We start from the raw sequence: 17,873 nt of genomic DNA on the forward strand, positions 1-17,873 counted from the left end.
TGCCGGCGTTCTCCCGTCGCCAAGCCTTCTCTCGGCTGGGATATAGTATCTCCGGCTCCGAACGCATAGAGTAGAAATAGGAGAATTCGAACAGCTTGGTGAAGACCAAGCGGTTCGTTCTGATCATTCGAATACATACGTTTTTACCTTCGAAACCCAGTAGTCATAACTAGTAATCCCGCAGCCTAGTCGACGACATCGCCTTCTAGGAACCCTTAAGCCGATTACCTCCGATCGCCTTACAGATCCAGCTCCTTGTATTAGTCGAGATTAGACTGGTCGTGGATTGGATATGGGTTGATCCACCACCTATCTAACCCACCCTTATATCCATGCGGGTTGGATTGCGGATAATGGATATATCCCATACTGGCTAGTCAGGTGACCTCTAGTCTTTAGATTACCACCTATTTTTCTAGTATTCTAGCCACAGCACTAAGATATCTATATGTTTTATCTAATACTGTAGTAATTTACTATATAAATATTATATATTACCAATTATATAAGCTAAAATAGACTTATATAGGGGAGTAGTGGTACCCCTAAGGTTAGGATGAAAAGTAGTGCAGATTGGGTGGGTTGGATATTTTGCGGATTGTCTAGATTAGGTAGAAAGTCGAAGGCGGAGGACAGAGAGGCTCTCGGCGGAGTGAGCCACCAACTTTTTCCTAGTTGTCTACCTCTCGTACCCAGACACCTCTTTGGCGTGGTGGATTTGATTGGCTGACAGCTCTCATGGCAGATAACGATCTGATCCTCCGTACAGGTCCAGGCCGCATTCATCTGCTGCTCAGCAGAACCACCAATAGTAAATGTAATCCTACAAACCTGTTGAGGCTGCGGCTTAAATTGGTCACAATGCACAGTTTGTCTCCCGGCGCCAGTTTTCCCACTTTAGAAGACTGAATCAATGGCTTTTCTGCTTTTATCACTGCGAATCAGCCAGCCAGTACCAGATTAATCATGTGTTCCTACTTCTTTAGCCTTAATTGAATCCATATTGTCGATTTGCTGTACGTGATGTTGTCTCAGTGTCTGCCTGTCACGATGTAACGTAGCGCATGGATTATCCGCACTAAATTTGGTGGACCCGCAACCGTGTTAGGACGCACAGGATCCATTCGAGGTTCGCGAACGGACAACTCGCTGCTAATATATGCTAGTTCAATGCTGATAACAGGGATTTGAGATTAAGTCGACCGGAAATTTTATCTAGGCATACGCTGTCAGATTGATCATGTGTTGGAAGGAATCAAGGGCAGATCCTAGGTATCTCCCCAGGCCTATCTAGGGGGGAAACAACAAACTTTTAAAATGGCAGAGATTTTATCCAAATGATTTGACCGCCACGTCATTTTTACATTTTTTCTAATCCCACCCGATCCCTTGGGATCACCATCCACTCACAGGCTTGGGTGGTGTTGGTTCTTTTTTTTTGTCCTTTTCCCTTTGTACCTTTTCTGCTTTTCAGACTCACCATTATTATTATTATCACAGCCCTGGACACCACGCTTTCCTGCTAAGCCACAACATAAAAGGGCACTAATGCATGACCGATAGATCATCCAACAAGTGTATTATATAGAAGGGACAGGACCCTGACATTTGTCGCGTCTGGACCCGACACTTCCTGCTTCCCTCCTAAATCTCCGTGGCTTTTTTTTACATGCATTCCCATGTACCTCAATAATGCAACCCGCGTCCTAACTGCGGCTCTTCGCGTGTTACGCTCCTTTGCGGAAGGCATCTCTGAGTACTGGAAATCATGGCCGAAGAAGAGACAAAAGAATGCTTTGGTGGTGGTTCTGACGGTGTTTATGTTTTGCCTGGGTCTGAAACTAGGATCTGACCTATTCTATGCCCATTACTGGGAGCGGGCGACAGTATCCAGCTTGTCGAATTCGCCCTACGTCGATTACTGGGAGTGGGAGACAACGTCCCGCTTCTCGGATGCGCACCAAGGTGGTAGTGGTGGCGATGACCTTTGCGACTCCTTCCCATCATACCTCCTCTCGCGCGTTCAAGTCGTTCTCAAAATCGGCAGTACAGAGCCTCCTAGTCGGGTTGATACCCATCTGGCGACTGTTACCCGCTGCATAACCAATCTCATTGTCTTCTCCGACCGTGAGTCGGAAATCAAAGGTCATCACGTATACGATATTCTTGCAACTCTTCCAGAGAGCTTCTGGACGAACAGCCCTGACTTTCAGGCGTATAGCGCGATCCAGCGCGGCGATTCCAATACTGCTGGGAGTTCTCAGGGCTGGACACTTGACAAATACAAGTTCCTGCCCATGGTCGAACGCGCTTATGAAATGAACCCGACTGCTCAATGGTTTGTTTTCATCGAGTCGGATACATACTTCGTGTGGGACAATCTGTTTCGTCTCCTTGACCAGTTCGATCCGTCTCATCCTTTATACTTTGGCTCCCCCGCTCCTGGAAAGGACCACTCTTTCTTCGCCTATGGGGGTGCGGGGTTTGTGCTGTCAACTGCGGCAGTCCAAAGGCTGGTAGCGCGTAAGGCCGAGAGCGATGGCGTGTACGGCGAACCTCCGTTGAGTCAGCGTTATAAGGATTTGATAAATGTGGATTGTTGCGGCGATTCAATACTTGGATGGGCACTGCATCAAAGTGGAGTGGATCTGTCCGGGTTGTGGCCGATGTTCAATCCACATCCTGTGCATGGGGTTCCGTTTAATGAACGGCATTGGTGTCAGCCGGTGATTAGCATGCATAAATTATCGTTGGAAGATATGACGGAGCTGGCGAGGTGGGAGAACCAACGTGGCCGAAAGGTATGTCTTTCCTCCTGGCCCTCGCTAGTCTGCGAGTGGTATGTCCTCGACAACTACTAACATTGACACTCTATAGCTTCCATTGCTATATGCCGACCTGTTCGAGTTCACAAAAATGGGCACCCTTGACTATAAAACGGACTGGGACAACGGTGACTGGGGCGGATGGCAAGAGCCGCCCCAATCGCCCGCCCATAGGTCTGTCGAAGCCTGTGCGACAGCATGCCATGAGCATCCCCAGTGTTTCTCATATACCTATGTCCATTCTGGTCACTGTGTTTTCGTTCCGTCCATGCGACTAGGCGCGCAAAAACCTGCCACCGAAGACACGTCGCTATCAGCCGGGTGGGACCTGGAGAAAATTAAGCAATTCCGCGATTCCCACAAATGCCAGAGACCTCAGTGGGTGAAGCCAAGTACGGGCCGCATTTTTTGACGCATGCATATGACTACCTACCCTTGCTGCCGACAGCATATTCCCCTAACATCGGACGGACCTCGATCTATAGGCCCGATGTCTACAGCGGTGGTGAACAGTATCTCAAAAAATCCTGATTAGGCGTGGTTGCGACCGTAAATTTGTCTCAATGCTTAAGAGAACAGGAGGCTGGAGAAATGGTTGTGATATAGGGTAGAATGCCCAAGGCACACATCATCTATATTATGTATATTCGAAGGAGCTGATGTTCTCCATGACGCAGCGCCTGTTTAGTCCTAATCTGAATCTGCAAAAAAAAAAAAAAAGTTATAATTGAGAACCTGTAAATTGCTGTGCAATATCTTCTGGAAGCAGACAGTGGAGTTAATCCCATGACCTGAGAATGTGTAAACTCAATAATCGCAGGTCATCTGCCTTCCTGCCAGTTGTCGACTTTCAGATCGGTTCATGACATTGGTGTACCCACTACCCAGGTTACCGGAAGAACATTGCCTAACTAATTGGATAGAGATCGTTCTAATGAAGTAATTTCAGGGGCAATTTATGCGGGGTACTCCACCGGGGACACAAGCTCATTGGAGGAATAATTCCAAGGCCTTGAATTATCCGGGGATGAAGCCTCAGAAAGCTTGGGGAATCCTAGGAGGATCTATAGACCATTCCTTCGGCTCCACGAAGGAAATAGCTTCGTTTTGACTTTATCCGCACTTTTCCCAGGACTCTTTATCAAGGGACCAGTTTCCCACCGAGACGACTGTGCAATTGCTTGATTGTAAGACAATAAACAAAATGAGGCTATCTTCCGCTCTTCTTGCCCTTGGCTTGCTCCCTGAAGCTTTCGGAAAGGACACTCGACCTGCAGAAACATACAAATCCTGCCAAAGAATCACGCCTGATCCTCTTCAGGGCTGCCCCCACGGCACTCTCTTTGTCAGCCAGACCGACGACCGAGCTCATTTCAAGTCTATCCAGGCGGCCATCCACTCGCTGCCCAATGATACCTCTTGCCAGGTCATCCTCATCGGCGCTGGAACCTATGTGGAGCAGCTCAATGTGACACGGTCCGGACCTCTCACGCTCCTGGGCCAGTCGAATCGCCCCTGGCAGCGGGAGAGCTATGGCGATATCGACACCAACACCACCGTCCAGAACGAGGTTCAGATCTACTGGAACGCAGCCAACCACAATGCCGCATTCCCGGACAATGTCTACACCGGCGTTCTAACTGTCGGTCCCACTTATAACGCGACCATTACCGGTGCAGGTCCAACAGGATATCCGGTGCCTGCCAACACCTCTTTTGGATGCTCCGACTTTCGCGCATACAACATCGACTTTCGCAACGAGTTTGTTCCATATGCATATGGACCTGCCCACGCCGTCGGCTTGGGCTATGCAAACGCAGGATTCTACTCTTGCGGTCTCTACAGCTACCAGGATACTGTACGTTGTTGAAGAATCTTGACAGGTCAGCGCTGACGAATACAGTTGTACGTGGGAAAACTTGCCAATGCTTACTTTTACGACAACGTGATTGCGGGCCAGACCGACTTTCTCTACGGCTTCGGCACGGCATTCATCGAAAAGACAACCCTCTCCCTGCGCCGATGTGGTGGCGGCATTACGGCCTGGAAGGGCACCAACACCACTTTCGAGAACAAGTACGGTGTCTACATTGCCGATTCCCAGGTCATCGCAGCCAATTCATCTATTGCAAACGACATCAAGGGAAAATGCTCGCTGGGACGCCCCTGGAATAACATCCACAGATCAATCTTCATGGACACATACTTGGACTCCAGCATTTTACCTGCGGGATACACGGTGTGGAAGGGAGCGCCCAACAACAACTTCATCAGTGAGACCTTGATGGCGGTGTACGGTGTCTACGGGCCTGGATACAATCAGACCGCGGAGACGAATGGCAATGTCACCCAGATTTTGAACAGAAAGCAGGTGGAGCCATATGCTCGTCCCATTGATGTGTTCATGACTCCCGATGGTCATCAGCCCAACATTGCCTGGTTGGATCCGATCGCGGCGAGCACCGGAAGGCCTTAGACCCCATGGCTGGATGGCATGATGGTAATCAGCAACACATCACATCCCACAGAACAGTCTTCTGGATTGGGTAGATTAGCTGAAGCGCAAAGTTAGCTTTTGTCACTGCTGTTATAGTCTCACTTCCCTCAATGTACCCTTATTTTTACGAGTCTGAACCAATTTCTACTTTGATATGAGTCAAAAAATGTCCCGTGTCTCCAGCGATGATAACGACAGCTTAGCTACCTGCCGTGGCTCCGACTTGCATCCGCCTTGTCTCCGAGTAGAGGCCGACTTGCATCGCCGTAGCCAATGAGAACGGAGGAAAGCTCGTGTATCCGTCCATCTGTCTGCCAGACCCCCACATGGAAATATGTGGGGTAAAGCAAAATTCCCCAGATCGTGGTGCATCAGAAGGGTCCTTGACCCGTCTGGCGCATCTCCAGAGCAGGATGGACCTCGCGATATGCAGATACACTGAATATAAATAGTGCCATATGTCTCGAGATCTCATGCATGCCTCCAACTGCAGCCAGGCTCGTCTAGCACTCGAGTGTGCTTTGCTGGCCGTCTTGCTAAACATTTAGTTGAGACATGACCATGTCCAACGATCCAGATGCTATGGAGGGAGAAAAGCCTCGACCTCTCGTGGAGGGCAAGAAAGCCGCCCGCAAAGAACAGTCCATGACGCTCTGGCAAGCGGTTCGCTTGTACCCCAAGGCCGTGGGCTGATCTGTCCTCCTGTCGTCGACGCTCATCATGGAAGGATATGATTTGGCCCTACTTGGCTCCATGTACGCGTCTCCAGCATCCAATAAGAAATTTAGGGTGCAGTCCACATCCGGCAAATGGACGGTCCCCGCCTCGTGGCAATCGGCACTCTCCAACGGGGCCCGAGTGGGCGAAGTGATCGGATTGCTCATCAACGGCCTGATTTCGGAACGACTGGGATACCGCTGGACAATGGTTTCGGCGCTGGCGGCAATGGACGCGGTCATATTCGTCTTCTTCTTCGCTGTCGATGTCAAAATGCTGCTCGCTGCAGAGATTCTGGCCGGTATTCCCTGGGGCATCTTCCAGACTTTGCCCGCCGCATATGCCTCTGAAGTGTGTCCGGTTGTCCTCCGTCCGTACTTGACGACCTTTATCAACATGTGCTGGGTGATTGGGCAGTTCGTCGCGGTGGGTGTGAATCGCGGATCCATACAAGAACCGACCAGTGGGCGTACCGGATTCCCTTTGCGGTGCAGTGGGCATGACCACTCCGGATCCTCATTGGAATCCTCTTCGCACCCGAATCACCCTGGTGGCATGTCCGACGGGGTAACCTCCAGGGTGCTAAACGGGCCCTGCAGCGGCTTACTTCATCCACCGATCCGAACTTCGATCCTGACGAGACAATCGCCATGATCCAGCATACAAACGAGCTAGAAAAGACACTTGCGAGCGGCACAAAATACACCGATTGTTTCAAGGGGACGAACCTGCGCCGAACAGAAGTTGTCTGCGTAGTTTGGCTGGTCCAGACACTGTGCGGGCAGAACCTCATGGGCTACTTTGCCTACTTTTGCGTCCAGGCTGGTCTCCCGACGGTGCGTTCCTTCGATCTCTCACTGGCACAGTATGCCCTCGGTTTCATTGGGACCGCGGGGTCATGGTTCCTAATGACCTACACCGGTCGTCGCACACTGCACGTCTGCGGTCTGGCAAGCTTATTTACCCTGCTCGTCATCACAGGTAGTCTTTCCTTTGCGCCGGGAGATGAAGTGCAGCGAAGTGGGCGATCGGTGCGATGTTGATCATCTTCACCTTCTGCTACGACTTTACTATCGGACCCGTGACGTATTCGCTGGTGTCGGAACTGTCGTCCACCCGACTCAAGGCCAAGACGATCGTGCTGGCGAGAGTCGGATACAACATCAGTAATATTGTTGTCAACGTGCTCACAAACTATCAGCTCAACTCGACGGCTTGGAACTGGGGTGCCCGCAGCGCATATTTTTGGGCGGGAACATGTCTCGTCTGCTTGATCTGGTCATACTTTCGCCTACCGGAGCCCAAGGGAAGAACTTATGAGGAATTGGATCTGCTGTTTGAGCAAGGAGTGTCGGCGCGCAAGTTCAGAGACACAGTAGTTGATCCATACGAGGGCGAGGAGGAACACCTGGAGGTGCGAGAGGAGCGCCATAAGGACTAGTTCGGATTCTAAAATATATATCCATTATCTATTACTCTTTGAAATCAAAGTAACCAATGTACAGACACTCTTCTGTGGCCTGATCCATCCCTGCATAGCGTTGGATTAGGCCTTACGCTGGCCCCACTGGTCCCTCGCCTGTTATTTAATCCCCGCTCATCCTTGACTTCTCCTGGATCGATTCTCTACTGGATTTTTGCACAGAATTAATCTTCAAGACCGAATAATCGGCATGGCCTCCGGACTCATCTTCGATCCCCTCCAGCTACTCCGCGTCGCGCCATTAGCCACCAGCACAGGCAGCCTCGTGCATGCCCTGGTCGAGCTGTTCTCCAACTCGGCCTTCCTCCAACCGTCTATCCGGAAATCCTCCGATGCTGTCTTGCCAAAATGGTACACCCACATCTTCAATCGCCAGATCGTTTCCGTCCTTGCCCTTAATCTAGCCACCATCTCCACCGGTGTATCGAATATTTTGCTGAGTCGGTCGCGCAGTGCCCTGCCCCTGTCGCGCACAACGTTCTACTGGGCCGGCGTTGCGGGTGCGGTAGCGCATCTCTTCTTCGTGCCGTTTGTGGCGCCTCGGATTCAACGTATAGTCGAGGACAGCAATGAGAATGGAGCAACGGTGGAGATGGAAGAATGGTTGGGATTTCATCGCATTAGGATGTTAGTTGCAGATCTACCAGCCTGGCTGGCATTTGCGGGAGCTGTCATGGTGGTATAATCATCTATTATAAATGGGATATGTATAGAGTCTTCATGGCAAACTGTTCCCAAACGCGTGCGAATCCAGCACGACCATCTATAGACAGCGGTAAAGTGTTTGGCAAAAGCCATTCCTACTTCGCGTTAACCTGTTTTGAAGCCCAAGATAGCTCTTTCTTTGGTTCAATCAGCATTAATGTCTTAAGGATCAAGTCCAACCACTGTAATCTTTGGCCGCTAAGGCCAGTTACTCGCCCTATGTGCCCTGGACTTAGGCCACACTACCTTAACATTAGGTCTCCTTTCATTGCCTTTATATGGTTCAATCTTGGCGTGGGGTGACTCGGGAAACCCCCATATTTTCTCCGTTTTCAATCCTCTCCGCAATTCCTCTTCAATCATGCAACTAGCAATCAGACGTAAAAGATGCCCCGCGACACGCAGATGGTCAAGCAAGCCTGCGATGCGTGTCGACGTCGTAAAGTCAAATGCAACGCCCAGAGACCTTGCAGCCAGTGTCGATCAGCCGGGCTAAGCTGTCGAACATCGCTGGTCCGACAGAAGAAAGGACGGCAAGGCCAGTCGGCCAACGTTCTCTCTGAATTACGCACACAGAATGCTCCAGGCAATGAGCCATCTAACTCTGCGATTCAAGCTCCAACAGTGGCTACTCCTCTTGCGAATACAACCAGCGGACGATGTCGATTTGGGCGCAAGGAAAGTCTCCTTCCTAGGGAGCTGATCCGGGATTGCTTCGAGTACTTCTTCGCGCGCATGCAAGGTACAGTTCCCATTCTACAGGGGGAAACCTTCCAGAGATATGTGGAGCACATGGATCATTGTATCCATACCTATTGCTTGGTGGTTTCCTTCTGTGCCTTTGTCATGATGCAGACAGGGTATTCCTCCTCCCAAGCCACAGGCTCGAGATGGGCCCAGAGTATCGACGCCGGGTGCGAATTGCTTGATGAAGCGACAGAAGCGCGGAGGCATCTTGATCCGCTCACTGTTCCTGTCCGGCAGAGCATCACCACCGCCTTTCTTCTGTACGGCTGTCATATCGCGTTGGGGAATCAGCGCCACGCGTACTATTACCTACGGGAAGCCACCACCTTGTACACGGCTGGCATGCTGGGTACTCAATCAGGTGCGTTAGACGGCGATGAAGACGATTCGTCTTTGTCTGGCAACCTGTTCTGGCTGCTTCTGATTTCTGAACGGTACTGTCCCTCGGCGACTCCTGTAGGATAGTCCTAATTTGAACAGAGCCCATGCCATTCGAAGGCACCGGCCCGTCACCCTACAGGTCACCGCCAACAGTCCAACTCTGGAAGATGCCTCACCTCAAGACCCAACCAGTATTGGATTTCGCTGTCTGGCTGACCTCTATCGCCCGTTCGACGAGTCTTTCCTGGGGCTCTGGAACGGTACGCATGCCGCATGCTCTCGCGGGTCGCTCATTCTTCTCGACAAACATATTTGTAATGCGGTTCCCCCCGACCTCGAGCTTCCCGATATCCCCATGGCGGACCTCCGTGTCTCACAGCAGTGGTTGCGAACCATGATCTGGCAATTATCCACCACTGCGGGCTTTCTGTCCAGCAAAGCCAGCCATCCGTGCATGGAATTTCGGTATCCGTTACAGATTGCCCGAGACCTCTCCTTGGCGACGTGGAAGCTGTCAACGCAAAGTATGGAAACGCATGGGATTGGACTGGTTGGTAAATCCTTCCCTTCCGTCCAGAACCGTGCTGATTAGCTGGGACAGATTGAGAAAATCTTCGAAGTGACCTGCACCCTCACCGATGTAATGGCTTGTCTATTGACCGCGGGACTGCGCTCGTTGGGGTTCAACCTGGGGCCGCAGGACTACTTGAAGCATTTCTTCTCGCTTGTGAACACTCTCCCTGGTGGATGACAGCGGTTCCTGCCATTGCTGTTAACAAAGGTGGGACAGACTTTGCCGTCCATGCTGCAACCCATCACGCAGCACCTCAATCTCCCAGCAGTGACCGTGGAACCTCTTGTGCCGGCTGAAAAGGCTGACTTGGAGGGCTTTGGTGACACGTGGCCGGATGACCAATTGTACAGTGACTTCAACTACGCTGAGATGAGTCAGATTGGCGACAAGACGCTGGAAATCGATGAAGCGTTCATGCAGTATCTGCAATTGAGTCCTTGATATCCTATATGGATAGCGCTTGTAACATCAAGCGACAAACAAAGCTATACAGGAGCGGACATAAGAGAGATAATCAAGCTAGTAAAAAGCAACGTCACATCCATCTCTACACTAATTGCTACACTACCATGGTTTTCCTCTCTTTCCGTCGCCAAAGGCACTGCAGTTAGCATATTCACTGCTGTGGTAGCCGGCGAGGGCACCCAAGTCGCACCGGGAACCGCATCCTTGCCTGTCCCGATTTCGAGGATGGCATCCTCCCCGGGATTGAAGTTTGTGTTGGCCATCGAGATCTCGCGATTAGCTAAATCAAAGACGACATACGTGCTACAGAGAAAAGTATCGCCCAATACAGGGATTCCACTGGTACCTATATAGATGCCGAACACGCACATCACAGTGTCTCCGTCCGTATCAATCCCATTCAAAACAAGCTCGTGGATATTGACATTGATACGGATACCAGAGAAGCTGAACGTCAGAGTGATATCCCTGTCTTTCATGGAGCACGGGAGAACCGGAACATTGTACACAGCGTTGTGTGTGACTCCCAGACTGGAGTAGATCTCTGTGGTGAGCGATTTGGGTAAATAAGTCACGCTTGCTCCTGAATCGATGGTGACAAGAAGTGGAAACTCGGTATCGGGATACTTGGTCGTGTTTGACGCGCGCTGTTGCAAAGCGAGCCCGGCCAATATGACACGCAAGAATGTGTACACGCCGCCAGCGGGCTGGAGTGGAATTGTCTGCAGCTGTCCTAGATACTTTGCCGTGTTCACGCCTCCAAAGAGAATCGTCCCACTGTGCGAGGTTACATCCTCCATCCAGAGACTGTATGTGGCTGACTTGATGTGACCAGCTTGCACCAGAGCTTGAGGAAAGTTGGAATACTCAGTGCGAGTAGCTTCGATGGCAGGAAATGCAAGACCCAATGTTCCTCCTGCGTTACAGTCAGTGCATGATCTGGGCCTGTATAGAGAAGCGTACGATTTGAGGCGCTCTGCTCTGCTATGCCAAACTGGAATTGACTCAACATCACTCCCCCAAACTGAATAGTATCCTTGACATAGTCCCCCGTCGCCTTCGTCCCGTCATTATACGTGATGTTGAACTCGTGGTTGACGAATGTGTAGGTTCTGGATGAGCTGTTGTCATAGATCCCATACCGTTCGCAGTCATTTGCCATGTTCTGGCAAAAGTTCGACAACGGAATATTAAACCAGGTGTCGCTGCTTCCAGTGTCCAGTACCACGGCGATCTCTTGCTTTGAGCTGCCAACGGTGACATTGACTGTGTATAGCGTCATGGCATCCTGTGACGTTAATTTCGGGTGTCAAAGTGAACTCAAAGCGACATACCTCATTCAGTATCCCTTCAGATAGTATCGAGTTGCGCCTCGACGCAGAGCGATGTATTTCGAGAATGTCATCGTTCCGTTGTCGCTTGAATCGAAGCTCAACAACAGCCGGGCTATCTCCTTTGCCAAGAGCAATGGCATTGCTTGTCTCAAAAAAGAAAGAGAGCAAGGACAACAGTCCCTTCCTCATTATGTATATTCTCTAGCTATAAGCATGGTGCACTGGCATAGGCCACTACATATCTCATGGCCGACTGGAATCTACGTCTGAACCGATTTCCGGCGCAGCGTCCAAAAGTGTCCAAGGCAATCAGGGGATTTTCAGCCTCGCCAGGCAGAACTAGTCAATGTTACATCGTGCTCATAGTCATTATAGAGACAGGCTAAAGGGGGGAACCAACATGTATACTTGATCTCATTGGGAATTAGATGCGGCGCAATATAAGATGACACTAAGCGAAATGACACTAAGCTCACTGCCCCTGGGAGATCGGGACATCGGTCTGTAATCCCATAGGTCAGTCATTAACTCGTCGAGTCAGTTTGGGTCACGATATTCATGGGCAGTTGTTCTTCCCGACACGGAGGTTGCACGCTTATGATGGTCAAAGAAAGATCATGCCGACCAGAAACTTAAGTAACATAACTAGCAGCCAAGGAGAAGATACTCTCCAGTCACTCCGCACACTTCAGTGAATGACAGTGCCAGAGATTACAGTGATTACCCAATGTCTCTATACTTGCACGGAGATTCATCGGCGGCAGTCTGGATTCGGCTCCGACTGTCGATCCACCATCTGGAACCGATCCTGCTCGCAATAGTTGCCGGTGATACCGACAAGGTTCAAGCCCTGAACGCCAGTGAGAGTGTTAGATACTTTACACTGGCGGGTCATGGCATCCACCCGGAAGATTGAGGAGATGTTCAGCACCAGAGAGGTACTTCCCGCCCGACAAGATCAAGCTACAGGCCCATGTAAACGAAAACAACGTCGGATGGGAGAAAGTCTCACAGATCCATCCTTCAACAGCTGAACAGATACTACGGAGTCGCATCAGCTGCAGTTCGGAGGGAACATGGCCAACCTGTGGATCATCAATAAGCACTGGCGTTCATGCACCGCATGCAATAGGTATCGGAACAGTCGATGCGCTGTTTTGTTTGAGGACAGGGATTTGACGAGCACTTCTTGATCAAATGTCATGATATTACTCGCCCAGTAGAGAAGACCACCATGCATCTTAACTTTGCTCAACCTGAAGAGCGGACAGAAAGACATATTACCAGGCCTGTGCGCATGCTGACTGGGACTTTTCGACTCTTTTATTTTAGAAAAAGGATAGAGTATGTTTGAAATCCTTCCGGGTCCAGCAGTGGCCATCGACCTTAGAATCGGCTCGATGACCGGCTCAAGTAAATCGTGCAGCTGTTGTTAGTACCTTTTGACGGGATGGATTGTTTATTACTTCGTTTTCAAATCTGGCAGCAAACTTGTGTCATTGATAATCTAGTTCTGTCCGTCGTATCTGATGTGTGGAGGCAGGATATCGTTAATACTTGGAGGCATTGCTTTCCCGTAACAGTCTCTAATCTTCAGCTCCAGCTTGGTAAGGTTGATCCGAGAGGAGCTCGATGGCCAATGCTCTTCGGGTTCTTCCTATTAACGCTGAATATCTGTTAGATATCGAATATCTTTGTTACTACGGTCTTATATCGGAGAATGCCATGCAACTTCACTGCTCACAGCTGGGAATCGGAGATCTCCCTATAATTCATGTCCATTACCTCTTATATCGGTATATCCCTTATAATCTTCACAAAGCAGACCGAATTCACTTGCTGCAGTAGCATCCACGTGATATGAGTATAAATCTATATAAACTGTCTTCATCTACCTGCTTCCTTCTCTTCTCTTCCCTCTATCTTACAGAGACATAACAGTAGCAAAATGACTCCTCCCACAGACGCAACTGTCATGATCTCATCTCCTCCCGTTCATCACGATGTGGACATTCATGAAGCATCCCCTCAATTCTCATTCAATGTGCTTCCATTAGAGTGTCGACAGCAGATTTTATGCGCCCTTCCAGATATTGAATCACTCAAATCCGCCATACTAAGCCATTCCTCCTTGTACTCGGCTTTTTACAATCACAAGACTGCGATCATATTGCAAATCATTCAACGCCACATACCCAGAGAGCTACTCGCATACGCTGTCCTGTGCTCCCACGCAAGGAATATCGAGCCATGGACAAGGGCAAAAGTCCTCGATATCCTAGACATCTACTTCAACCGTTGCCTGGTCGACTCGTTCCATTGGACGATAGGAGCGGCTCTGGCTCTGGTGACGTTTCATGAAAGTGTGACCTTTTTCACCAATGATTATATCGATAACGCCCTGGGTCTCGTCGCACCTTTGAACTTCCCCATCCACGCACCGTCTGAGACCGAGTGGTGTCGTGTCGCGAGAGCATTCTACTTACAGGAGACGATCAACCATCTCTTCTGCTTCCGGAACCGACAAGAACGCTGGATTAGTGAGGGCGTCAAATATGCACGTCCATCGCCCTCTGAATTCCGGCCTCGGGAAAAATTTGAAATATTCTTCAGCAAGCACGCGCCCTGGGAGATGGAGCAAATCGGCGCAGTCAATGAGTACTTGTACTGGAAAATCTCACCAGGTATGTCTATTCCCTGCTGTTCCTCGTTTTTGTTCAGGTCGATCTCTCCTGCTGACTCTCTTCGTCACGTCTAGCTTTTAACCACATCGCAGCACACGACGTCGAGTTGGGTTACTATACCGTCTACTTCTCGGACAGCGAGACATGGGAGGCTGTTATGGGAAGCCCACACAAGAGGGGTTTTGTAAGTAAGCTCTCAGTGCCACAATCCGACATAATTCTAACTGTTTGACTAGCTGCTGAAAGGACTGGCCCCCCTTCATCGATTTGTGGCAAGAGCCAACCACAACAGCCGCCTCGGGCTCATCTCGATTCGCAACTCGCGTTGCTCAAACTGGCTTTTGGTCAATGAACTTGAGTTCTCGCAGAAGTTCGCTGTGCAGGGCTTTGAGTCTACGTTCTACAGAGATCTCACACCTGGACAAATTGCCGAGATCGTGGGCAAGGCGTTTGCGGACGACAGCGACTCTGGCCCCCGTCAGGCATGGCAATGGGCCCACCGCGATACGCGTTGCTATCAATTAATTTGTTCCAAGGACCATCGTGAGCTTCGGCGATTTGGATATGTCATGTGGGACAACCAGCGTCTCCAGCAGTGGGCAGCTCTGGGGGCTTCTTTCCAGGCGCCTCAGCCAGACGATGACAGTCAGGCGGGCAGACGCTGGACGGCTATGTGGCCCTTCATCGAAAAAAGACGAAGGATGTACGAACATGGGGCGCGAGGATGGTGGGACGGGGAAGATGGGGAAGGAATAAGATGGATTCATGGGGCGAAATCACCCGAAACCCAGCGGAGACTGTTGCAGTAGCTGAAAATTGATCACTACGGGGTGTTGTCGATGGAATCTTAATCTCGTATTTTGAAGTCACATGGTGATGTCTTAAAGATAATGTTGGTATACAATGGATGACTCTAACTAGTAGGCAATAGCACATCTCCAGCATTTGAGTCTCTGATCAATGACAGCTATGATGTCCCTTTGCAGGCTGTGCCCGTTGGCTATACTGCGACCAAGCTAATAGACATGCACAAATAATTGCTCGACGTAGGTTGCTCTTGTTGAGGCCTTGTCGACTGATGCTCCACGCCAGGGTTAAGACGGAGACGGCCAAGAAGAAGGGACGAAGTTTCTGAATGCCTGCTGCGGTCACTGAACCCGCAAAGACAAAGTCTAGAACTGTCTGTCTAGCAGTTAGTTGAGGGCTCGACTATAGTCATGTGTTGGAACGAACTGGTAACCAGCAGCACGAACTGGACAGCAGTGCTGATCCTTCAGGGAGAACCGCTGACATCCACCGAAGGGCACGGGCAGTGAGACCCTCGTTTGTGGAATCGGACTGTGAGGGTTTCTCGGAGGAATGGCAATTATGGCACGACATTTTGATCTTTGATGCAATTAAACTGCCGACCGAATCAGAATCCTCTGGAATTGATGTTGGGTTCTTATAATGTGGCCAGCTGTTATTTCCGGCCTAGCGAAGTTTGATATCCAGCGCGAAAGAATTGCCAAATCGGGTTAAACAACGCGATAGTCTCTCATACTACGGACGGAGTAGAGACTGAGACTTGATGGATTGATGACCAGAGGTCATTTGATAGAGAGTATCCTTCAGATAATCTGACCGAAATGCTTGAGGCGGGAGTACAATTGCATATGTGTCTCCTGCCTGGACATACTCCATCCCTTTCTCAGCTACCCCTTGATACCAAGCTCGTCTTTTTGTCCGCGTTACAACTTACACATTACTCTAGCGAAAGCACTTGTTAGAGATTATAATCGAATAAGATTAATTTGATACAAATACACTATAGTACAGATAGACATTATAACTCGGGTATCTCATCATAGCTCATATGCAAAGCCCTTAATAATAAGCACGACGATGATGGCTTCCACGTCCATCGGTGCCATGCATGCGGCGAGTGCCAGCGGCCTATAAGACCAGTCAGCTTATCCTTTTAGACAATCAACAGCAACAATTATACCTTTACCGCCGGCCGATGTGTCAAAGCGCCTTTTAACTTCAGCATAGCTCCCGACACCTTGTCTCCCAGTGTGACCTTTCGGCGGTGGTGATGTACGGGAGCAGTGGCCTTGGTACGACCGTAGGCACCACTATGGCGGCTCGTGGTAGTCTTCGTCTTGACTGTCCGAGTGCGAGCATTAGGACCACGAAGACGAGTCAATAGACTGGGCTTGGAGGTACGAGTGGCGGTCGTGGTGGGACGATGACGACGGAACATTGTGATAGTTGTTGAACTTGTGGTAGATGTCTGATGGAATGGTTTGTGTAAGTATTTGGAACAGATGGCACAGCTTGAGACGATAATACTGAATGGTGATCTTTATCTCCAGATTGATGTGGTTTATATAATATCTTCTATCCTTTTGGGAGACATCATAGTGGGTGACACACAACGTATGCCAAGGGATCTACATCTTCCAGCAGGTAATATGACAGCCCTTGGCCTAACGCCCGCACGTCATTTGGGATCATCACTACGTCGGCCCCGGAGCTATATTAGTCGATCGGGGCTTAATTAGTGTACTAAGTTATAGACATGTAAGGATCAATATATTGCCCAGTGGCCACCTTTTGTTCATTGTTTCTTCGATATAGATGGGCTGAAATGACGTCATTGTGGCTGGTGACTACACTCCATTTCGCTGCATAGCTGCTAATAAGATGTGCTATGAAGTAATATCGTATACGAGGGTGTAGCGAATATCCCTCTGATTAGTAGGGATGGTGGGTAGTGGTAAAAGAGCTCTAGGCAGATGGATATGGATATACTACCTCTCCATAACTACTATTGAGCAGGGGAAAGTAGTGCCACAAAGAACACAAGAACATGTCTTATAAGAAATGCGTGACATGTTATAGAAGCTCATAGGGGATAGTACATTACAAGAAATGAAATAATGCAAATTACTCTAATGCTCTTTGAAACTATGTCTAAGAGCTTGTGCTGGTTTGACGCAGCTTTATACCTAACTCTTATTGTTCTGTTATGTCAATTGACAGAATACAGTAAACAAAGATTATGCGACGACTTATATGGCCATCTGCCGCTCTGCAAAGCATCAAAGTACCTCCTCATCGCATTGGCAATGACAATATCCCCTGTCACCCCTGAATCAATGAGCCTTTGCAGGTCTGGTTGAAAGACGCAATGCCCTACCGATCTCCAAAATAAGGTCACTCTTTCCGAGTATGCCTTCACTCGATAAAACGTCTTTGAATCTGTCGTCTGATAGGCACATCAGCGGATCGCCGATGTTGCAGAAAATATTCATTCATCACCGGCCCAAGAACGACTCTTGGGTCAGACACTGGCTGAGGGAAAGTAGATATGCAATCTACTGGAGAACAAGCATCCGGTTGATGGCGCATCCCTTCCAGTTTAGTGTTTATAGAGATGGATAAATGGCTCATTAGGACAGCTGGAGCCGATACTG

The 17,873-nt window shown here is 49.7% G+C and overlaps 8 protein-coding genes across 8 annotated transcripts; 6 read left to right on the plus strand and 2 right to left on the minus strand.

Moving 5' to 3' along the window:
• Positions 1–1,679: 1,679 nt before the first annotated feature.
• Aspvir_002801 (glycosyltransferase family 31 protein) lies at positions 1,680–3,237 on the plus strand (the record flags this gene model as incomplete). Its single annotated transcript, XM_043274397.1, has 2 exons — positions 1,680–2,801; positions 2,878–3,237. 2 exons carry the CDS (start codon positions 1,680–1,682, stop codon positions 3,235–3,237), a joined length of 1,482 nt encoding a protein of 493 aa, XP_043130332.1.
• A 792-nt stretch (positions 3,238–4,029) lies between these two features.
• Aspvir_002802 (pectin methylesterase family protein) lies at positions 4,030–5,301 on the plus strand (the record flags this gene model as incomplete). Its single annotated transcript, XM_043274398.1, has 2 exons — positions 4,030–4,683; positions 4,729–5,301. The coding sequence occupies 2 exons, from the start codon at positions 4,030–4,032 to the stop codon at positions 5,299–5,301; spliced, it is 1,227 nt and encodes a 408-aa protein (XP_043130333.1).
• Positions 5,302–5,883: 582 nt separating this feature from the next.
• Aspvir_002803 (putative MFS maltose permease) lies at positions 5,884–7,480 on the plus strand (the record flags this gene model as incomplete). The annotated part of the gene is given in 4 exon segments (XM_043274399.1): positions 5,884–6,006; positions 6,118–6,606; positions 6,618–7,020; positions 7,056–7,480. 4 exon segments carry the CDS (start codon positions 5,884–5,886, stop codon positions 7,478–7,480), a joined length of 1,440 nt encoding a protein of 479 aa, XP_043130334.1.
• Positions 7,481–7,712: 232 nt separating this feature from the next.
• Aspvir_002804 (putative integral membrane protein) lies at positions 7,713–8,207 on the plus strand (the record flags this gene model as incomplete). The annotated part of the gene is made up of 1 exon (XM_043274400.1): positions 7,713–8,207. One exon carries the CDS (start codon positions 7,713–7,715, stop codon positions 8,205–8,207), a length of 495 nt encoding a protein of 164 aa, XP_043130335.1.
• A 407-nt stretch (positions 8,208–8,614) lies between these two features.
• Positions 8,615–10,370, plus strand: Aspvir_002805 (Zn(II)2Cys6 transcription factor; the record flags this gene model as incomplete). The annotated part of the gene is made up of 4 exons (XM_043274401.1): positions 8,615–9,408; positions 9,455–9,905; positions 9,957–10,082; positions 10,146–10,370. 4 exons carry the CDS (start codon positions 8,615–8,617, stop codon positions 10,368–10,370), a joined length of 1,596 nt encoding a protein of 531 aa, XP_043130336.1.
• A 44-nt stretch (positions 10,371–10,414) lies between these two features.
• Positions 10,415–11,917, minus strand: Aspvir_002806 (pepsin-like aspartic protease; the record flags this gene model as incomplete). Its single annotated transcript, XM_043274402.1, has 3 exons — positions 10,415–11,310; positions 11,358–11,682; positions 11,729–11,917. The coding sequence occupies 3 exons, from the start codon at positions 11,915–11,917 to the stop codon at positions 10,415–10,417; spliced, it is 1,410 nt and encodes a 469-aa protein (XP_043130337.1).
• Positions 11,918–13,676: 1,759 nt separating this feature from the next.
• Aspvir_002807 (uncharacterized protein) lies at positions 13,677–15,221 on the plus strand (the record flags this gene model as incomplete). The annotated part of the gene is made up of 3 exons (XM_043274403.1): positions 13,677–14,412; positions 14,487–14,596; positions 14,649–15,221. The coding sequence occupies 3 exons, from the start codon at positions 13,677–13,679 to the stop codon at positions 15,219–15,221; spliced, it is 1,419 nt and encodes a 472-aa protein (XP_043130338.1).
• A 1,057-nt stretch (positions 15,222–16,278) lies between these two features.
• Positions 16,279–16,657, minus strand: Aspvir_002808 (uncharacterized protein; the record flags this gene model as incomplete). The annotated part of the gene is made up of 2 exons (XM_043274404.1): positions 16,279–16,347; positions 16,400–16,657. The coding sequence occupies 2 exons, from the start codon at positions 16,655–16,657 to the stop codon at positions 16,279–16,281; spliced, it is 327 nt and encodes a 108-aa protein (XP_043130339.1).
• Between the last annotated feature and the right edge of the window lie 1,216 nt (positions 16,658–17,873).

The sequence above is a fragment of the Aspergillus viridinutans genome (assembly GCF_018404265.1).
Source record: "Aspergillus viridinutans IFM 47045 DNA, scaffold_13, whole genome shotgun sequence".
NCBI classification, from domain to species: Eukaryota; Fungi; Ascomycota; class Eurotiomycetes; order Eurotiales; family Aspergillaceae; genus Aspergillus; species Aspergillus viridinutans.